Source organism: Mustelus asterias, chromosome 3 (assembly GCF_964213995.1).
Source record: "Mustelus asterias chromosome 3, sMusAst1.hap1.1, whole genome shotgun sequence".
Lineage (NCBI taxonomy): Eukaryota > Metazoa > Chordata > Chondrichthyes > Carcharhiniformes > Triakidae > Mustelus > Mustelus asterias.
In genome coordinates this window covers 36,606,351-36,627,401 of record NC_135803.1, presented here as the reverse complement: position 1 = coordinate 36,627,401, position 21,051 = coordinate 36,606,351, and the positions used below count along the sequence as shown (strand labels likewise).

The following is a 21,051-nucleotide window of genomic DNA, read 5'->3' as shown; positions in this document are numbered from 1 at the left end:
AGGAGTAAGGGGAATTATGAAGCCATCTGGCAGGAGATTAGAGGTGTAAATTGGAAGGAGGTATTCTCGAGGAAAAGTACCGAAGGTGGCAGATTTTCAAGGAATGTTTGTCTGGAGTTCTGCACGACAACGTTCCGATGAGACAGGGAGGTTTCGGTAGGTTACGGGAACCGTGGTGCATGAAAGCTGTGCTGAACCTAGTCAAAAAGAAAAGGAAAGTGTACAAAAGGTTCAGAGAGCTAGGCGATGATAGGGATCTAGGTGAGTATACGGCTTGTAGGAAGGGACTTAGAAAGAAATTAGGAGAGCCAGAAGGGGTCACGAGAAGGCCTTGGTAGATAAGATTGAGAACCCTAAAGGGGTTTTATAAATATGTGAAGAGTAAAAGGATGAGATGTGAAGGAATAGGACCTATAAAATGTGAAGGTGAGGAAGTCTGTACAGAACCGGAAGAAATAGCAGAGGTGCTTAATGAATACCTCGGTATTCACGGTGGAAAAAGACCTGGGTGGTTGTACTACAGGATTGAGGCAGACTGAAAAGATGGAGTATGTGGACATTAAGAAAGAGGATGTGTTGGAAATTTTGAATAGCATCAAGATAGATAAGTCGCCAGGACCAGATGGGATGTAACCCAGGGTACTGTGGGAGGCGAGGGAAGAGAGTGCAGAGCCTCTGGTGATGATCTTTGCGTCGTCGATGGAGACGGGAGAGGTTCCGGAGGATTGGAGGATTGCGGATGTGGTTCCTATATTCAAGAAAGGGAATAGGGATAGCCCAGGAAATTACCGACCGGTGAGTCTAACCTCAGTGGTTGGTAAGTTGATGGAGAAAATCCTGAAGGACAGGGTTTATGAACATTTAGAGAAGTTTAGTATGCTCAGAAGAAGTCAGCACGGCTTTGTCAAAGGCAAATCGTGCCCTACGAGCCTGGTGGAGTTCTTTGAAAATGTGACTAAACACATTGACGAAGGAAAAGCGGTAGATGTGGTTTACATGGACTTCAGCAAGGCGTTCGATAAGGTCCTCCATGCAAGACTTCTTGAGAAAGTGAGAGGGCATGGGATCCAAGGGGCTGTTGCCTTGTGGATCCAGAACTGGCTTGCCTGCAGAAGGCAGAGAGTGGTTGTAGATGGGTCTTTTTCTGAATGGAGGTCGGTCACCAGTGGAGTGCCCCAGGGATCTGTTCTGGGACCCTTGCTGTTTGTCATTTTCATAAATGACCTGGATGAGGAAGTGGAGGGATGGGTTGGTAAGTTTGCTGACGACACCAAGGTTGGTGGTGTTGTGGATAGTTTGGAGGGATGTCAGAAGCTGCAGCGTGACATAGCTAGGATGCAAGACTGGACGGAGAAGTGGCAGATGGACTTCAACCCGGATAAATGTGTAGTGGTCCATTTTGGCAGGTCAAATGGGATGAAGGAGTATAATATCAAGGGTAAGACTCTTAGCAGTGTAGAGGATCAGAAGGACCTTGGGGTCCGTGTCCATAGGACTCTTAAATCGGCCTCGCAGGTAGAGGAGATGGTTAAGAAAGCGTATGGTGTGCTGGCCTTCATCAATCGAGGGATTGAGTTTAGGAGTCGGGAGATAATGGTGCAGCTTTATAAGACCCTCGTCAGACCCCACTTAGAGTACTGTGCTCAATTCTGGTCACCTCATTACAGGAGGGATGTGGAAATGATTGAAAGGGTGCAGAGAAGATTTACAAGGATGTTGCCTGGATTGGTTGGCATGCCTTATGAGGATAGGTCGAGGGAGCTCGGTCTTTTCTCCTTGGAGAGACGAAGGATGAGAGGTGACCTGATAGAGGTGTACAAGATGTTGAGAGGTATAGATCGGGTGGATTCTCGGAGGCTTTTTCCCAGGGCTGAAATGGCTGCTACGAGAGGACACAGGTTTAAGATGCTGGGGAGTAGATACAGAGGGGATGTCAGGGGTAAGTTTTTCACTCAGAGGGTGATGGGTGAGTGGAATTGGCTGCCGTCAGTGGTGGTGGAGGCAAACTCGATAGGGTCTTTTAAGAGACTTCTGGATGAGTACGTGGAACTTAATAGGATTGAGGGTTATAGGTAAGCCTATATATAAGCCTAGGTAGGTAGGGACATGACTGACGCAACTTGTGGGCCGAAGGGCCTGTTTGTGCTGTATTTTTTCTATGTTCTATGTCTGTCATTGACTTGACCAATATTTGTTGCCCATCCTGAATCATCCCTGAGAAGGTGGTGCTGAGCTGCCTTCTTGAGCTGCTGCAGTCCATGTGCTATAGGTGCACCCACAGTGCTGTTAGGAAAGAAGCCCTGGTGATACATTTCCAAGTCAGGACATTGTGTTACTGGTAGGAAAATTTGCATATGGTTGTGCTCCCATGCATCTGCTGCCCTTATCCTCCTAGGTGGTAAAGGTCATGGATTTGGAAGGTGCTGCCGAAGGAGGCTTGGTGAATTGCTGCAGTGTATCTTGTAGATAATTGTGAAGGGGGTGACTATATTAAAATGGTGGATGGGGTGCTGAGATTTCTCCCACATGTCCTCCCATTATGAAAAGATTAAAGACTGCAGTTATTTTTGCTTTTCTACCTCCATCTACAAAGACAGTTTGCATTTATGCTTTATCAATTGGGTAGCCTTCAGCAAAGGGCACTAGTCATAGTCATACAGCGTGGAAAAGGCCCTTCGGGCCATTGAGTCTGTACCAATATTAACTATCACTAAAGACGCGCCAAGCCCATTTTCCAGCATTATTTCCATATCCTTGAATGTTATGATGTTTCAAGTGCTCATCCAAATACTTTTTGTATTTTTAAAAGTTGTCAGGTTTCCGGCCTCCACTATCTTCACAGACAATGCATTCCAGTTTCCCACCACCCTCCGAGTGAAATTTCTTTTTCTAATTTCCTGCCCCTCACTCTAAAACAATGCTCCCTCGTGACTGACCCCTCAACTAATCCAGCCAATGAGGCAGGGTTATTTAGGATGAATGCAATGACTTCAGCAGAGTATTGGGGGACATTTTTGCTTTGTTTAAATGCACTTACTCCCCACACAAAAATAATCTAAAACTACAGCCACACATTTGAAAAATGTTTATTCTTTTGTAATAAACTATAAGAAGCAGAATTTTCAAGATTGAGGTCATAATCAGAATAGCATGACACAATCATGCTATCGGTAAATTAAATGAATGTTACATATTTACATACATAAATGAAATCCACTACCAATTTTTTTTTATACAACAGAATAATTAAGAACTAGGTAAATCAAAATAAATAGAATAAATTACAAGTAGAAAATGTCATCTTATATACAAAATCTTCTAAAAGTTTAAAATGTTAATTTTAAGATGTGAAGCAAATTTGGGAAGCTAGATGATTTATTTGGTTAAGTATTTGAGCATTATTTGTAAATTGTAGGGAAAAATTTGAAGGAATTAAAAAAAAAACTAGTCCCATAACTGACATATTCTAAAATGAAACTCCCTGAGGAATAAAGATTTGTTTAAACATATAAAATTACAAAAAATATATTTACTCAAAATTAAAATATAATTGATATTTTTTATTGTTTGTAAAATGGTTGTAAAATCAATTTATTATTAGCTGTCTTTGCTTTCATTATGTTCCAAATAAACTAAGTAATTTCAATGGTTATCTGCAAACCTAGTGCACAGTTGCCACTGTTCTTCTTCAAATATATACATTATCAAAAAATATAGCACTCCAAAATTCCAACATAAAAGATAAAAATTCTGGAACACAACAGATTCTGCCTGGATGAAGCATGCAAAACGGGTCAATTGATTCTAAAATTCTTAAAATCTCTTCAAATTAAAGGAAAAAATACACAAGTGCTGCTCAACTAATTGCTTATTCTAATATTTTTTAGATGCTCTGCAACAGAAAACGGATTAAGAAACAGAATAAAATTGCAAATAGGCCAGTATTTTAAGTTACTGTCTTTTTTAAAAAATGGCTATTCGATATAAAAATATCCAGTTTTAGGACCAGTAGTTTCAAATAGTCAAGAGTAACCAGTCTGATATTTATACACTTCTGCTCCAAAGCAGTGAAATCATTTCATTTTCTGGAAATTCTTAATGAATATGGAGTGTTCCAACTTAAACTTACAACTACATTACTGATGTATCGATATTGGAAAGAAGAAAGGTGTTAATCATTCTCCATTTGGGGCAGTAGATATTATTTAAAGTTTTTTTAAAGTTTATTTATTAGTCACAAGTGAGCAACGAAATTGCAACGAAGTTACTGTGAAATTCCTCTAGTTGCCACAGTCTGACGCCTGTTCAGGTCAATGCACCTAACCAGCACATCTTTCAAATGTGGGAGGAAACCGGAGCACCTGGAGGAAACCCACCCAGACACGGGGAGAACGTGCAGCCTCCACACAGTGACCCAAGCCGGGAATCGAACCCAGGTCTCCGGCGCTGTGAAGCAGCAGTGCTAACCACTGTGCTACCGTGCTGTTAGCAGACAACGGATAAGTTATGAAAAATCAGGACACTTGCCACTTTCAAGGAATTTTCAACTGGATTTCAGTGGTTTTCCTTTACTGTAAATTCAGTGCTGCATTAGTTTTAGCTCTTAATCACTCAGAATATGATTTTAAGCGATATCAAAACTACTCAATTGCTGAAAAATGAGGTCTGAAAAAATATGCTAAACAAAAATTGTTACCGGCAGAAATGCTGTTGCAGCAGTTTTTGACAGATTTAGCATTTTGCACCACCTTCTATTTATATAGCACCTTTAATGTAGTAAAACATCCCAAGAGTTATACAGAAGCTGACACAGAATCAAACTAGGGCAGATGAACAAAAGAAGGTCAAAGAAATGAACATTAAGGAATGTTTTAAAATAGATAAGAGAGGTAGGTGAGGTGGAAAGTTTTAGAGCGGGTATTCCAGAGTTTATAGCCTTAGTAATGTACCTTAATATGGGGTTGGCGTTTGTTACTTTAATTAAAAAACACTCTGGGTTGATTCTGATCCAATGTATGGCATCATCTTCTACTGCAGTGAATGCAACCATTACAGGATGCACACACCATCACATAACTTAAGTCAAAAAGTGACCCTGGATAGAAACATCTCAGCCACTGAGCAAATATTCTCAAATAGGTGTATATGTCTGTATTTGAGGTGGCTATTTTGCATAGAAAATGCTTCCCACAGACTTTACGCACTCTCATTTCACAAATAGATGAAAAAAAAATCAATGTATTGCAAATTCAACCAAAATCTTTTACATACATGTAATGATAAAACATTTTTCATGAAATTAGATGCATTTGCTGATGAAATAAATAGCATCGTCAAAATTTGAAATTATCGATAAGCAGGTGGATGGTTTACAGCACAAGGTACATTCATGCAAATCTATATTCTTTGGAAATCTTAGAATATCCATAAGCACAAATGAAAATTGATACAAAAATAGGCAGAGAAATCACCAATTGTGAGTGTGGATGGAGGTGGGAATTAAAGTACGAATCTAAATATGCGCAACCTATTCATTCTTTATGATTCTTTATGATTCATGCATCATGAATAACTCCCAACAGTTCCACATAAAACAGATGTTCATAAAACAGATATTTACGAGCTGCATCTATTAGTAGTTGGCCAGGCAAAATCTATTACAGAAGAATGCCTTGCTTTTCATCTGCAAATCTGCACAAAATAACTTTATCATACCTAACAATGCCTTTACCAGTGATCGGTGTTATGGAACAGAGATTGATTTGAATAATAATAACATACTCTTAATTTTGGGATAGAAATAAAAGATTGTCCATCAGAAATCTGTACAGTATCATCCATTTGGAACAGGTCAGAAAGATGCCATTTCAATTTCTTGAGCCAAATAAAAATCAGAAGTTACTTTTGTGAAGAACCCAGCATGAATGCTATATGAAAAGATCATTGGTTCCATTTGAGAAATGTTTAAAATTTCCACAATTGTTCCCATCTGTACATCTTACCGCATTCTAATTCCACTGTTGTCAATCCCCAACAATTTCGAGCACTGAATCTATATCGTATACCAGAGTCTTTACAGCCAAATGGGATAATTTAAAAGCAACATCACAATATTCCAAGTGTACATTGACATTTTTATCTTATGTCAAGATAAGAGGCAATTGGATCTTGCAATTGAGTGCTCAATAGTCAAAAAGCTCCACAACAATTAAACTACTGCAAACAGCAGAGGATTGCAGCAAGTGCGATTAATACAATTTTAATTTTAGCACTATTGATTTATACCACTTATAATCAATGAAAGATAAATATTTGAGTGATCAATGTCAAATAACTCTGGATTCCTTAGAGTTAAGTTATCAAACAGTACAGAATCTACAGCTTGGAAACAGGTTATTTGGTCATTATTGTTTTCACCATGTGCCTCCCCCGATTCTTCCCTCCCTGCCATTCTATTCCTATCTGTCTCATGTGTGCATCAAGCGTTCTCTTGAAGGTGGCTTGCTTCAATTACCAAAAACTTGCATCTTTAATGTGGTAAAATACCACAAGGCAGCACACAGCAGTATAATCAGATAAAAAACTGACTCCAAACCAAAGAAAGGCAGTAGGAAAAGTGGCCAAAAGCTTGGTCAAAGGCGTAGGCTTTAAGAAACAACGTAAAGGAGAAGCAAAAGAGATAAAGAGGTTTGGGGAAGAGAATTTCAGAGAAGAGGGCTTAGGCAGCTGAAGGCACTGCCAGCAAATGTGGAATGAAGGAAGTTGGAGATGGACAAGATGAAATTGGGAGAGGCAAAATACTGCAGATTCTGGAATCTGAAACAAAAACAGAAAATGCTGGAAACTCTCAGCAGGTCTGACAGCATCTGTGGAGAGAGAATAGAGCCAATGTTGAGTCTAGATGACCCTTCATCATTGAAATTGGTGCCTAGGGAACAGGATTTATTGCAAGGCTAAAGACAATAGCCATTTCACTCCATGTCGTAGTGAGTTCCACTTCTCAACTCTGAGAGAGGAAATTTCTAATGAATTCTTTATTTGATCTTTTAATGGTTATCCTTTATTTATGCCTCCTGGTCCGGACTCACCAACAAATTTCTTCACATCCAAAATTTAAAAAATGATTTTAAATGCCTCTATTAAGTCTCTTCTTTTCCAGGTTGAAGCCTCAAACCAACTCAATTTCTCCTGACAGTTACTTTCTCTAAATTCTGGTAACATCCTTGTAAATCGTTTCATACTTATTTCCAACCATTGTGTTAAAAACATATCCACATATTTTTTCCATGTATTGTTCATCTCTAAGGGCAGAGGATGCATACATTCAATAAAACGCAGGAATTATGCAACATTCTCTTCGCTCAGAGCTTCACTCACATGGAGCACATATTGACAAATTACATGTACCTTTCCTTAATTTTCAGGGCATTAAAATTCATGCATGAAAAGCTGTGGCCTCTTTATTAGAAAGCCTCTGTACTACATTGCATGATTTGTTATTGCTTTGTGACTTTTTATGCTAAACCTTTGCAAAATTGCAGGACAACACTTGATTTTTGTTTGGCTTATTTTGCAAAAAAAAGGAAGAAATGTTGGCTTGTGCTGCAACTCTTGTACATGAAGCAAAACTTATGCTTTTTCAGAAAAAAAAAATTCAGACAGCCCATTATACTGAAATTCAGTTTTTAGTAATATAAGAATAGATTTTTTTCTTATTTGCTCTTTACTATCTGTAGAAATTGATTTGGGGTTCAGAAATTGGTCAGCTGAGCTGCATAAATGCAATTCACTGCATGCAAGAAGCCTTTCCTTCCCTCAAATAGGCTGTATAACTTTGCTTGTTTGCTATACTCAAATCGACATTACTTTTAGATCTGAACGCCAAAAAATGAAGAAGAAATACTGTTTTTAAAACGAATAATATTTATCTAAACCATTTTTGCTGCATCACATTAACCTTTCTTGTTTTAATTATTTTAAAATTGCTTTACCTCCATCATAATAATTTAAAAAACGTGCTTCTGTATAGCCTGAAAGTCTCTCTTCTCCCTTAAACATAAAAACAATTGCTGGTTAACAAAGTCTCCACATATAGTTTATATAATCTCGACTAATCATATTGCCCTTTCTCACCATTGTTATATTACACCTTGCTGCTAAAATATTGTAGCGATGACTTGAATCAAAGTATTTTCTGTTCAGATATTGTAATTATTTGGCTTGCACTGTTCTCATCGGGTTTCTTTTTTGCTTCTGTGGTTGTTTTGGGCTTTGGAGGCCAATCAGGATCCACTAACAGTTCCTGGGCTAGATGCATGTACTTGGCCTTCGGTTTCCGTTTTTCAGAGCAGAAGACAAATGATAAGCACCTCTTGCCTTTTCGGTCATGGACGCCCTTTAAAAATGCAAAAGAAAGTGTTAAAATTAAGATGTTGATTTAATTAAAAATGTTTTTTTTAAAATAAAAATATTTACAAGTAATGCTTACTTTGTGGTTGCAATCTAAAGGCTTGCAATTTCAATTTTTTGCATGAAACATGATTAGCCATATCACAAATGTCCACGTTTTCAACGTCTATTTCAGCATCAGTTGTATTTACTGAAAAGGTCTCCAGTTAGGGCTACTTATCATTAAAGAAAACAATCGACCATAAGGGTTTTGTTCATCTAACTAAACTGTCCGTAGTCAAATTAGGAATGTGCCTTGAATATGAAACCACAATGGCAGAATGTTAGTTAAGTAGTCTGCCCACATTCACTCCTGATACGCAATCTGAGACAGAAAATGTACCAAATATGTTCTAGGTATTTTCCATTCTGATTGTTATTACCCAATATCTAACAACACAATATTGAACTAAGGACTCTGTGATCTGAAATGGCTATTGTCTTCAGTAGTCATAATTTTTTCAGTAGATAAAACGCTTTAGTCTGACAGGCCTGACATAAATTAAATTGTTTAATTTTACTGACAGCAAATAATCATAGAATAATAATTATAACCAAACCTCAAATAAGTTAACTTTAGATCCTTCCTGAACAAGAAAATATATCACACTATCTCTCTTCAGAAAATGCTAGAAAATAGGTTGACAGCATCTGTGGAGGATCAACGTTTTGAGTCTGGATGACGCTTCATGATGAAGGGCCATCCAGACTCGAAACGTTGGCTCTATTCTCTCTCCACAGATGCTGTCAGACCTGCTGAGATTTTCTAGCAGTTTCTAATTTTGTTTCAGATTCTAGTATCTGCAATATTTTGCTTTTACACTATCTCTATTGGTTGGCTCACTTGACTGTTCCAGCTGTCTGGATTTTTAAAGATGAATTTCCCTTCACCAGGTCAGATTCCTTTCCCAGATTTAACTGAATTTATTAACCATCGCATGGCTTTTTGTCCTGTTGTTCAAGGCAGTGGGAGGTTTGGTTGCCTGATTGTTGATTCACCTGCGTGTCCATCAATTAGACTAGTTACTGCACTTTAGTCCCTGGCGTATGGATCTCAAGAAAGTATCTTCTGTTATGTTAGAATGAGTGGGAGTATTCTAACAATAAGCTAATTGATTCCTATCATCTCAGTCCTCAGTAAACTGTGAGCAGTGATATTCCATACATCAACTGTATAGTATATCCAAATATATATAGGTACTTTCGTTAAATTCAATTGTCTTTTTAAAAAATCCACTTGTATGACAAAATTGAAGAATACCCTGACCGAATTTAGTAACTTAATAAAATTTAGCAACTTTGACCAAGTGGAGGTTTATTTTGAATGAGCCCTTTTTTCTGACATACATCAGACATATTGTATAAGCACACATGACTATGATTGAACAATAAATGCTGAGTTGCCAGTGATAACCACATCCCAGGAATGATTTTTGGTAAAATTGCCATTTTTCAACAGTTAGATGGTAAATGTCAAAATGTAAGTGCCAAAGAAATTAAATCAGTTTGAATTATTCTACCAATATAAAACTCCTCACATGAAACCAGATTATTGGAACCAGTTTTAGATCAGGCATAGTTTTCTTGACAGTTGACAACTATTTAAAAAAATTATGCAAGGCACATTAGAATAAATAAGCAATGCTTAGAAATAAACTGGAAGCACATCACAAGTAGGCTCAACATTTACTTGTAAAGTCAAGCTTAGTCAATTCTATTTTTAAATAAGTTATGTCCTTCAAATATGTTTAAACTGGTTAACGCTTCCAAGTAACAAAGGAATGAGGGAATCTTCTAGCAGCTCAAACAAAAACAAATAACAGGATCAACAGAAAAGAGAAAAAAAACAATTTTGTTGCATAAGCACTTTGCAGATATTTACTAAATATAGCAATGCATCAGAAGAGTTAAGTCCAACCTGTTTGTAAGTGGCTGTGAAGTGATTAACTCCCAGTCCCTGCCTCTTGAACACAAGTTTCCATAGGATCAAGTCAAGTAGGATAGTCTGTGAGATATTGCAGTAGTGGGGAAAATTAAGACTAAATAAAAATTAATTTATGCATGCAAATGATCAATTTCAACATTCAGCTAACTGCAATTGTGTAAAGTATTTGGAAAATTACTGCAGTGCTTTCTTAAGATTCAAACAGCCAGATTTTGGCTACAGAGATGAGTAGTTCAGGTCAGGAAAGCAGAGAGCAGGGACGGATGACCGCCAAAGGTCGGCCATGAATCTCTGGGACTTCACCTTCTAGCTCTCATACCCCTTCACCTCATGGCCCCTCATATTCTCCATGCCAACTCACACCCCCTCTCCCAACCTCCCATGTCCCCTCACACCGCCATTCTACTTCCATAGTCACTCATCCTGTATCCACTATGGACAGACCTATGGGGAAAAAAACTTGGAACAATCTAATATAACTCTCAAATCTGCACATTTGATAATAAAAAACTTCCATTCATAAAGCCTACTCAAAGCTTTTAAATCTCAAGCAGTGAATCTCATAAACACACATTTCTCACATCAAAGACAGCGAATCCTTTAGTAGATTCTTGAGGCTGTCAATCAAACTGTGAACTCAGCATCCTCTGCTAAAATAATTGCAGCTTTTGAAATCAGCTAAGCATTCACAATGATATAGCATTATCCTTGGGGAAATATCAACACAAATCTCTATTGAAACTGCATGATCGGGTGCTTTTTCCCCCTAACTTACAACTGACGAGAGGTGTTAAATACTCTAACAGATGCAGTCTGTTTTTTAAGTTTAAAAAGTGGGGCATTTAAAAAACTGCAGATCACAACAGTTATACAGGCCTTAGCCGCCCTTCAAGAGGTTTAATCAATTTGCAACTCTTGAACTGTGGTTTTAGTCCCTTGCAACAGTCAAAATGGGTCTGTTTGAACTCAGCACGTAGCTCAAATGGCCCTGTTGAGCTGGGAGTGCCATCCTATGTGAATCATGCCCTACTCCTTTTCTCATATCACCAAACATCTGTTGTAAGTGGTTGTGGGACTTATGCATGCATGTCCCACCCACTATTAAAGGTCCACAAAGTCTTCCCAACTCTGCTAAAATCTGGCCCAAAATATGTATTCAATTTATAGCCATTAAATTTTACATAATGAGAAAAAGGAAGAAATGATTACCAATTGAGGAAATGACAACATATAAATGTATAAATGTGTAAAGTTCTAAAAATACTGCAACCTGAAACAATCACAGAGGCAAGCTACTTGCAAAAGTGAATTTGATATTTTGGATTAAGCTGCATAAAATTCAGTATGTGTCACTTTAAGAAAAATAACTTTAAGCAGCTATTTAGCTGAAAAGGAAAAATGTAAATCATAGGAAGTGCTTTCTTCAAAATTACTTGCCTCCCTCCCATCTGACCTATTTCGTCAGAAAACATAGCTGGTTACACATTCTCAGGGCCACTCACCAAAGTGTGCTCTTGCTTCATTAACTGTACTAGGATTCAAATTATGGATATGAGTAGTCCATATCCCAGAGAAGCTCTATTTACTACGAGAGACAAGCTCTTCAGACAATCCTGGCTTTCAATGTGAAGCTTCCGACAGGTGAGCATGCATCTACAGTATGTGGGTTGATCTGGACAGGGTTGTCAATGCTTCCCTCCAATGCAGACAATATACCTCCTTTAGGTTCTCACAATATCTGCTATAGTGCTGCTGAGAGGAAAGGAGACCCAAATCAATGGACATGGAGGTTGACTCACCTATATTTTCTGATAGGAAACAAATGATTGAGAACTAATCTGCAGTGAAGAATAAAATGGTTAAGGATGTAAATTGTATGTGACATAAGTAGTGGAGCCATACAGCAAGCGGACCTCTTCTAGATTTATTAAAGACGTCAAGGCCATGGAGAAGGTACAGAGGTGGTTTACCAGGATGACACAAGGGATGTGGGACTTCAGTTATGTAGTGTCGCTGCCGGCTCTTTGGAAGAGTTGCTTAATTTAGTCCCAAACCACAGCCTTTTCCCAATAATCCTGCAAATTAGTTCTCCTCATGTACATGTCCAATTGTCTTTTGAAAGCCCAATAGATCAGTTTCCATCAACATTTCGAGTACACCTTTCTAAATCTGAAAAACACTGAAAACGTTTCCTCTCATTTCTCCTTTAGTTCTTTGCCAATTATTTGGGCGGCACGGTAGGACAGTGGTTAGGACTGCTGCTCCACAGTGCCAGGGACCCAGGTTCGATTCCCGGCTTAGGTCACTGTCTGTGTGGGGTTTGCACATTCTCCCTGTGTGTGCGTGGGTTTTCTCCGGGTGCTCTAGTTTCCTCCCACAGTCTGAAAGACATGCTGGTTAGGTGCATTGTCCCGAACAGGCTCCGGAGTGTGGCGACTAGGGGAATTTCACAGTAACTTCATTGCAGTGTTAATGTAAGCCTTACTTGTGACGAATAAATAAACTTTACTTTAAATTTAGGGCTCTGATTACTAACCCTCTTTGCCAGACCAGTTCCTCTCCAATTGCCTTATAAAATTCATTATTTTGAAAAAAAAATCAAAATGCATTTCTTGTCTTAACCTTTTTTGCTCTAGAGAACAATCCAGCTTTCAAAAAAAAAATGTATTCTTTCATGGGATGTGGTTGTTGCTGGCTAGGCCAGCATTTTTTGCCCATCTCTAATTGCCCTTGATAAAGTGGTATTGGTGAGCTACCTTCAAAAACCACGACACTCCATGTGGTGTGGGTACATCCACAGAGCTGCTAGTTCCAGGATTTTCACCGAGTGATAGTGAAGCAACAGCGATATAGTTCCAAGTCAGGATGCTGTGTGGGTTGGAGTGAAACTTACAGGTGGTGGTGTTCCCTCGCATCTGTGCCTTTGTTCTTCTAGGTGGTAGAGATCGTGAGTCTGGAAGGTGCTGTCAAAGGAGCCGTGGCGAGTTGTTGCAATGAATCTTGTAGCTAGTACACACTGCTGCCACTGTGTGTTGGTGATGGGCGGAGTGAACGTTAAAGTGCTGGATGGAGTGCCAACTGAGTGGATTGCTTTGTCCTTCTCATTATTTAATATGTAACGATTCTAATATCAATACCCAATACCAATACCTAGGGATCCATCCCACTGCATACTTCTCTTCAGTCATGAAAACATCCATTCACCACTATTCTCTGTCGCCTATCCAAGTTGCCACTGTTTAATCCCAAATATTTCTACTTTTCAAATTCGCCTGTTAAGTCGTATTTTATCAACAGGCTAAAAACTCTCCAGTAAACAGGAGTTATTCACTCTTATCCTTTACATTATTTTCCTCCCAGTCTGCATTACAGCAAATTTATGTCTTCCATTTGTGCTCTATTACTTTTTTATGCATCCCTGAAATTCATTTTCACTACTTCGGTCTTTTGTAAACCCTCGGCAATGTAACAGGTCCTTTCCGTTTCCTTAACTCTAACCAAAAAGATTCAGGCCGCGATTGTCCTATCCCACTGCGCTAATTTTTCAGCGAAGCAGAGCGGGAGATTCTCACGTTTGCTGATTCGCAGGGTTCACACATGCGTTCCTGCCCTGATAGCGTCTCCCAGCGCCAGATTTCCGGCGGCGTCAGCTCCACACCAGAAATCGGCGGGGAGGTGCCAAGACCATTTAAATGGTTATTTAAATTTCATTAACTGGCCTGGGAGTGTAGTCTCCAGGCCTGCTAGCATCCTCCCCCCACCCCCACATCAAAGTGGTTCACTCCAGCGGTGATTACAGTAGCTCCCCACTACCGGGGAACTAGCGGCCCGACCCCGCTGGAGTGAAGGGGGGCAATTGGGGTCCCCAGAGGGTCAGGCAGGAGCAGGGGTGCCCCTTGGCATTGGCATGCTGGCACTGCCAGCCTGGGCCCACTGACACTGCCCAAGGGGCAAAGTGCCAATGCCCAGGGTGCACCTTGGCACTGCCCATTGGGCATGGGGCATGCCAAGGGGGTGGGGCCTATGGGGGGTCCTACTGCCACTCTGCAATCGGGATTGGTGGGGGAAGGAGGGAGGCCAGTGATAAGGGCAGGGGAGGAGGGGTTTGGAGATCGGTGTGGGCCGGGAGGAGGGGGTTCAGGAATGGTCGGGGAGGCCACTGAGGGGGGCAGAGGGCTGGCAATGCCAGATTGTGGGGCTGGCCAGCGATCAGGATGGCAGCAGACAGGGGCCACTGCGCATGCGCTGACCTCAGCGCTGACAGATCGACACACGCGCAGTGGCCTGTTCAGCGCTATGCTGCCAGCTTCCTGGGTGGGAATAGGCCCAGCCCACTGTTTTTTAATGATATACATGGTAGTGACCTCTGTAGTGCACAGAGTGTGAGAGATTCTTCTCTGAACTCACACTGAAAAAACCAGCGTAAGTTACTCCAGCTTTCACATGAATTCGACAGTCCGAACCTTTTTTGGGAGAATTCCTGCGTCAGGCTTTGATTGCTTCAGAATTCTGTCTGTATTTAGAACTGTAATCTATACTGCACCATTACCCTATCCCCCAACAACCATCCTTTCCTGGCCATATTTAAGCCAAGTGTATCAAAACTCCACGTGAGTGGCAACTCATGTCTGCAAGCTCATCAATCTTATTTGTAACACCTCTTGCATTAACACATATGCATTTCAATGCCATGCTTGTCTATGTCACTATTTTCCTCCATCTAATTTCTGCTCTTTTCACATTATTTATTCAGCTGTTTTTTGTCCTGTGTTTTCTATGCACCTTGTTTATCCTCTCTGCTGCTACTTTAAGATGCTCCTCTCCTAAACTTAATTCCTCCTCATAGTATGAGTTAACCTCCCAGCAAGGAAGACACAGAACCCACCTTGCTGAGGTGCAACCTAAGCCTGTACTGCTCCTGCCCATAACTGCTTCCAATACCCTAGAAATCCTAGGCCCTTTGAAAAGTATTACACTTTCCGTGGAAGAAAGCACTTTAACTTAACTGTGTTGCCTATGAACGCAGTCTGGTTGCAGTATTTTTAAAATGATTTTGTATTCATTACATAAAATTAGATTCAATCATAAATTAAACTTTTAGAATTCTCAAGGATTATACTTCTTTCAGAGCATATATCTGTGATTCTGATTAAATAATTAAGTGCTAATAAAAGGAGCAAATTACACTGTCCATCGTCAAGTTGTTCTACAAAGCAATTCTATTTTAAAAAAGTGTAAGGTAGGCCTGATTTTGTGGTTGTGATGACAGCAAAATTATCAACACAGGCTATTATTGTTCTGTGAAACTGACAGCTTCTGGCGTCCACACTCGTGCAGGGAAATGTAGAAATCTAAAACTACTGTGACTTCCCTGCTCCTGTATAGAGAACTGGTGAATTCCTTGTGGGTGTAAATCTTAAGGAATCATTGAATTGATATAAACTTTCACTTCTTGCTTATTATTCTTAGTGTAAAATCCCTTGAAAAAGTTAAGCCTTGTTAAATGAAGTGTAAATGCAATTTTTAACACTATGCATACTATGTCATAATCATTGCTGAATAACTTCTCCAGCCATGAGAAACTAATTTTATATTTGCAAAATGTCAAAGTTTTTCATTGCACAATAAAGCTTCATGGATTTTGAAAATAATAATATACTTTTAAAGTTTATGCGTTCCCAGTTTCTAATTTAGTTCCATATGTAGCTCCAATCATTATTTTGCTTACTGTAAAACGTTTTAAGAAAAAAATGATAAAACCTACTTGTTAGTTCCTCCTTTCTCCCAGTCTATGAAAAAATTCCAATGTGATTACTATTTAGTCTGCTTGATGATGTTGAATTGCTAGACTTGAGAGATCACCTATAGCTATCCCCAGAACGAAATAAACATCTGGAAAGGTGGAAATCCACAACACAGAGCTTGCTAGATCATTGTAACGTGCCTTGTTTGAGGTTAACAGTGAGCGCTGCCATCTTGCTGCCAATTGCAAAATGTGAGCTGTAGTTTCTATAATCCAATCAGTGATTCTAACAATTCTAAACAGGAAAATACAACTTAAGACATTTTTTTTGTAACATAAACAATGGTGAAAACATAGAAGTTGAAATATTGAGTGAAGTCCCTCATTCTGCCTGTTTCTCCTAGCAGAAAATGTTGGTATTCTTGTGAATCTCTGAAATTTGCAAGCTGAAAAGCTTCAACAGCCCATCTCTTTTTTCAGCAATATACAAGAAAAATTCAACAACGGTCATACAAAAAAAATACTAAAATTGAATTGCATTTTATAGCCACTTCTCCCCATCTCTTTTCTTTAAACCAGAGGAAAATTCATCCAAATATGGCAATTGTTTACCATTAGAGGTTACACAATTCTGTACTAGGCAGATTATTGCTGAAAACACAGCTTCCAGAACATGAGGGTCAAGATCTATTTCAAGAAAGTCCAATTAATCTGGTCACTGAGAAAACAATGATATAAAAGAATGAAATTATAGCATCCACTTACCTTGCAAAATAAGTAATACTCATGCTTAGCCTTAGATAGTTGTACAGAAGAGACAGTTATGGAAAAAATTGACAGTTGTAATTGTCATTTTACACCTGGGTCATACCTGTAATGTATTAGTATTGACTGTAATCATAAATTTGAACAGAGGAACCCCTCCCACAATGTTGATGCATGACACACTGCACCCTCTTATAATGTGAGCTCCACCTCAAGCCTACTATATTTTTGTGATATGCTGGACATAGAGATGCTTGGTGTCACCCTAGCCTGGCCTTGGGACTGGCTGCTTGAAAACATAGGAGGTTAAATTTTTTATGTATGGTTGACTCAATGACTGGAAAATTACAGAACTTTTTACAGATATTTTCTTACGAGTTTTATGCTAGGAATTTAGTGGGAAGAAGGGGATTTCTTGTAAACAAATATAAAAAGCACTTGTTTTTATTTCTATTCCCACCCATTCAATATGTGGTCAAAGTTTGCCATGATCATCACTAAATTGATATTAATGTGGGTTAATCACAGACAATAGAAAATTGAACAGTGACAGTATCACCTTGAGAAATGCTAAATTCTCATATGCGTTAATTCACTGGGAGTAAGGGAAGAGAACCAAAAGTAGTTTTGAAGAACTGGAGGCTATGTGACATGACCAGAGATATCCCAATTTAAAACAGATTGCTTACTTAATTCTAACAGAGAAATGAAACAAAAAAAAAATCACATTTCTATTTGCAATTGAGAAATATTGATGTACATTTTAAATTGCATTATTTACTTACCTCAGTTACAAAAGAGACAACTGCATTTACTAGTATTAAAATGAGCATTGTTAGCCGCCAATTATAAGGAACACAAACCAGCTGAAAAGTAATACAAATAATTAAATTCTGCTTTACTATTAACTATTTCAATTTACTTTCAACTTATTTCTATTTAACCAAATACATTTTAGTTTAATCATTAGAATTTCTTTCTTAATGGTTCAATCAAAATGCTACTTCTAAATACATTACTAGAGATTACATAAATCTAAAAATGAGAGCTAATGGTGTGGCAAGTGTACAACATGTTATCTTTCTGCTCAATGTGATGATTAATAGTACTTAGGAAACAGAAGGATTATTTAATTTGCATCTAACGTCACCACCATGCATTCTTGGATCACTGTAATATGAAATCTTTTAAATTAATTCAGTTCCCCTTGATGCTGACATGCTCCATTTATACCGCAGATTTCATGGCAATGAGATAACTATGCAGCTACAACAATTGAATAATTATGCAAGTACTCTTCATTTATTCTACTAAAACCATTTATGATTTTGAAAACCTTAACCTTCTTTCTAATAATTCCAACTTCTCCAATCTCTCCACAAAACTGAAGTTCCTGATCCCTTTTACCATTCCAGTACATTTCTCTTGCACCTGCTATGACATCCTTCTTAAAGTGTGATGCATATAATATCCAAGCTGAGGCCTAACCAATGTTTTATAAATGTTTGTCATGATGTGGAGATGCCGGCGTTGGACTGGGGTAAACACAGTAAGAAGTTTAACAACACCAGGTTAAAGTCCAACAGGTTTATTTGGTAGCAAAAGCCACACAAGCTTTCGAGGCTCTGAGCCCCTTCTTCAGGTGAGTGGGAATTCTGTTCACAAACAGAACTTATAAGACACAGACTCAATTTACATGAATAATGGTTGGAATGCGAATACTTACAACTAATCCAGTCTTTAAGAAACAAAACAATGGGAGTGGAGAGAGCATCAAGACAGGCTAAAAAGATGTGTATTGTCTCCAGACAAGACAGCCAGTGAAACTCTGCAGGTCCACGCAACTGTGGGAGTTACAAATAGTGTGACATAAATTCTGATTCTAGGATCGCATGATAAAGACTCAGGAGGAAAAAAGCAGAAATATTTATGTGAAATAGTGTGACATAAACCCAATATCCCGGTTGAGGCCGTCCTTGTGTGTGCGGAACCTGGCTATCAGTTTCTGCTCCGCGACTCTGCGCTGTCGTGTGTCGCGAAGGCCGCCTTGGAGAACGCTTACCCGAATATCAGAGGCCGAATGCCCGTGACCGCTGAAGTGCTCCCCAACAGGAAGAGAACAGTCTTGCCTGGTGATTGTCGAGCGGTGTTCATTCATCCGTTGTCGCAGCGTCTGCATAGTTTCCCCAATGTACCATGCCTCGGGACATCCTTTCTTGCAGCGTATCAGGTAGACAACGTTGGCCGAGTTGCAAGAGTATGTACCGTGTACCTGGTGGATGGTGTTCTCACGTGAGATGATGGCATCTGTGTCGATGATCCGGCACGTCTTGCAGAGGTTGCTGTGGCAGGGTTGTGTGGTGTCTTGGTCACTGTTCTCCTGAAGGCTGGGTAGTTTGCTGCGGACAATGGTCTGTTTGAGGTTGTGCGGTTGTTTGAAGGCAAGAAGTGGGGGTGTGGGGATGGCCTTGGCGAGATGTTCGTCTTCATCAATGACATGTTGAAGGCTCCGGAGGAGATGCCGTAGCTTCTCCGCTCCGGGGAAGTACTGGACAACGAAGGGTACTCTGTCCACTGTGTCCCGTGTTTGTCTTCTGAGGAGGTCGGTGCGGTTTTTCGCTGTGGCGCGTTGGAACTGTTGATCAATGAGTCTAGCGCCATATCCTGTTCTTATGAGGGCATCTTTCAGCGTCTGGAGGTGTCTGTTGCGATCCTCCTCATCCGAGCAGATCCTGTGTATACGGAGGGCTTGTCCGTAGGGGATGGCTTCTTTAACGTGTTTAGGGTGGAAGCTGGAGAAGTGGAGCATCGTGAGGTTATCCGTGGGCTTGCCGTACAGTGAGGTGCTGAGGTGACCGTCCTTAATGGAGATGCGCGTGTCCAAGAATGCAACCGATTCCGGAGAGTAGTCTATGGTGAGCCTGATGGTGGGATGGAACTTGTTGATGTCATCATAGAGTTGTTTCAGTGATTGTTCACCATGAGTCCAAAGGAAGAAAATGTCATCGATGTATCTAGTGTATAGCACCGGTTGAAGGTCCCGTGCGGTGAAGAAGTCTTGTTCGAACCTGTGCATGAAGATGTTGGCATATTGAGGTGCAAATTTGGTCCCCATGGCTGTTCCGTGTGTCTGGATGAAGAACTGGTTGTTGAAGGTGAAGATATTGTGGTCCAGGATGAAGCGGATGAGATGTAAAATTGCATCTGGAAACTGGCAGTTGTTGGCGCTGAGCACTGAGGCCGTTGCAGCAATGCCATCGTCATGGGGGATGCTGGTGTAGAGTGCTGAGACATCCATTGTGACGAGGAGCGCTCCTGGTTCAACTGCTCCATGTGTGCCGAGTTTCTGTAGGAAGTCCGTCGTGTCGCGACAAAAGCTGGGGGTTCTTTGTACAATGGGTTTCAGGATGCCCTCGACATAGCCGGAGAGGTTCTCGCACAGGGTCCCATTGCCCGATACGATGGGACGGCCGGGTGTGTTTGCCTTGTGAAACTTGAGAAACTCGGCATCACCACCAGCAGCAACCAAGCCTCCCCCGGTACCACAGTAGGAAACAGTCCCACTGCAGGGAAGTCCATTGTCAACTTGTCCGACTACACACTTCAACCAGATGAAATCGAAGTTCTCAGCCGAGGGCTTAATTTTTGCCCCACCACCAAAATAGACCCCATCAGTCTCGCAGCAGACACAGAGGAATTCATCAGGCGAATGAGGCTGAGGGAGTTCTTCCACAAACCCCAAGAGGCCAACAACGAACACAATGAGACAGCCAATGAACTGGAACAGCCGACAGAGAGATCCGCAGTGCATCCGAAGAGGAAAGAGTCGAATTGGACTCCTCCGGAAGGCCGCTGCCCTCGACTTGACATGTATGCCCAAGCCGTCAGGAGGTGCGTCAACACCAAATTCATCAGCCGCACTCACAAGACAGCCCCGAACATCACCCAAGCACAACGTAACGCCATCCACGCTCTCAAGACCAACCGCAACATTGTCATCAAACCAGCAGACAAAGGAGGGGCCATCGTCATACTGAACAGAACGGATTACTGCAAAGAAGTGTACCGACAACTCAACAACGAGGAACACTACAGACAGTTACCTGCAGATCCGACCAAAGAACACACCCGTCAACTCAACACTCTGATC

The 21,051-nt window shown here is 40.3% G+C and overlaps 1 protein-coding gene across 3 annotated transcripts in view; it reads right to left on the bottom strand.

Moving 5' to 3' along the window:
• Nucleotides 1-3,076: 3,076 nt before the first annotated feature.
• The window catches only part of atp13a3 (ATPase 13A3), a 127,977-nt gene continuing 110,002 nt past the window's right edge, over nt 3,077-21,051 (bottom strand). For 2 of the 3 annotated variants that reach the window (XM_078207725.1, XM_078207732.1), the window contains exons 31-32: nt 17,687-17,767; nt 3,077-8,395 (exon numbers count right to left, since the gene is read on the bottom strand). In XM_078207725.1, the coding sequence (XP_078063851.1) occupies nt 8,183-8,395; nt 17,687-17,767 (294 nt within the window). In that variant the 3' untranslated portion in view covers nt 3,077-8,182. Of the gene's footprint in view, nt 8,396-10,366; nt 10,454-17,686; nt 17,768-21,051 lie in introns of all 3 variants that reach the window. The other variant, XM_078207717.1, reaches the window with a different exon arrangement.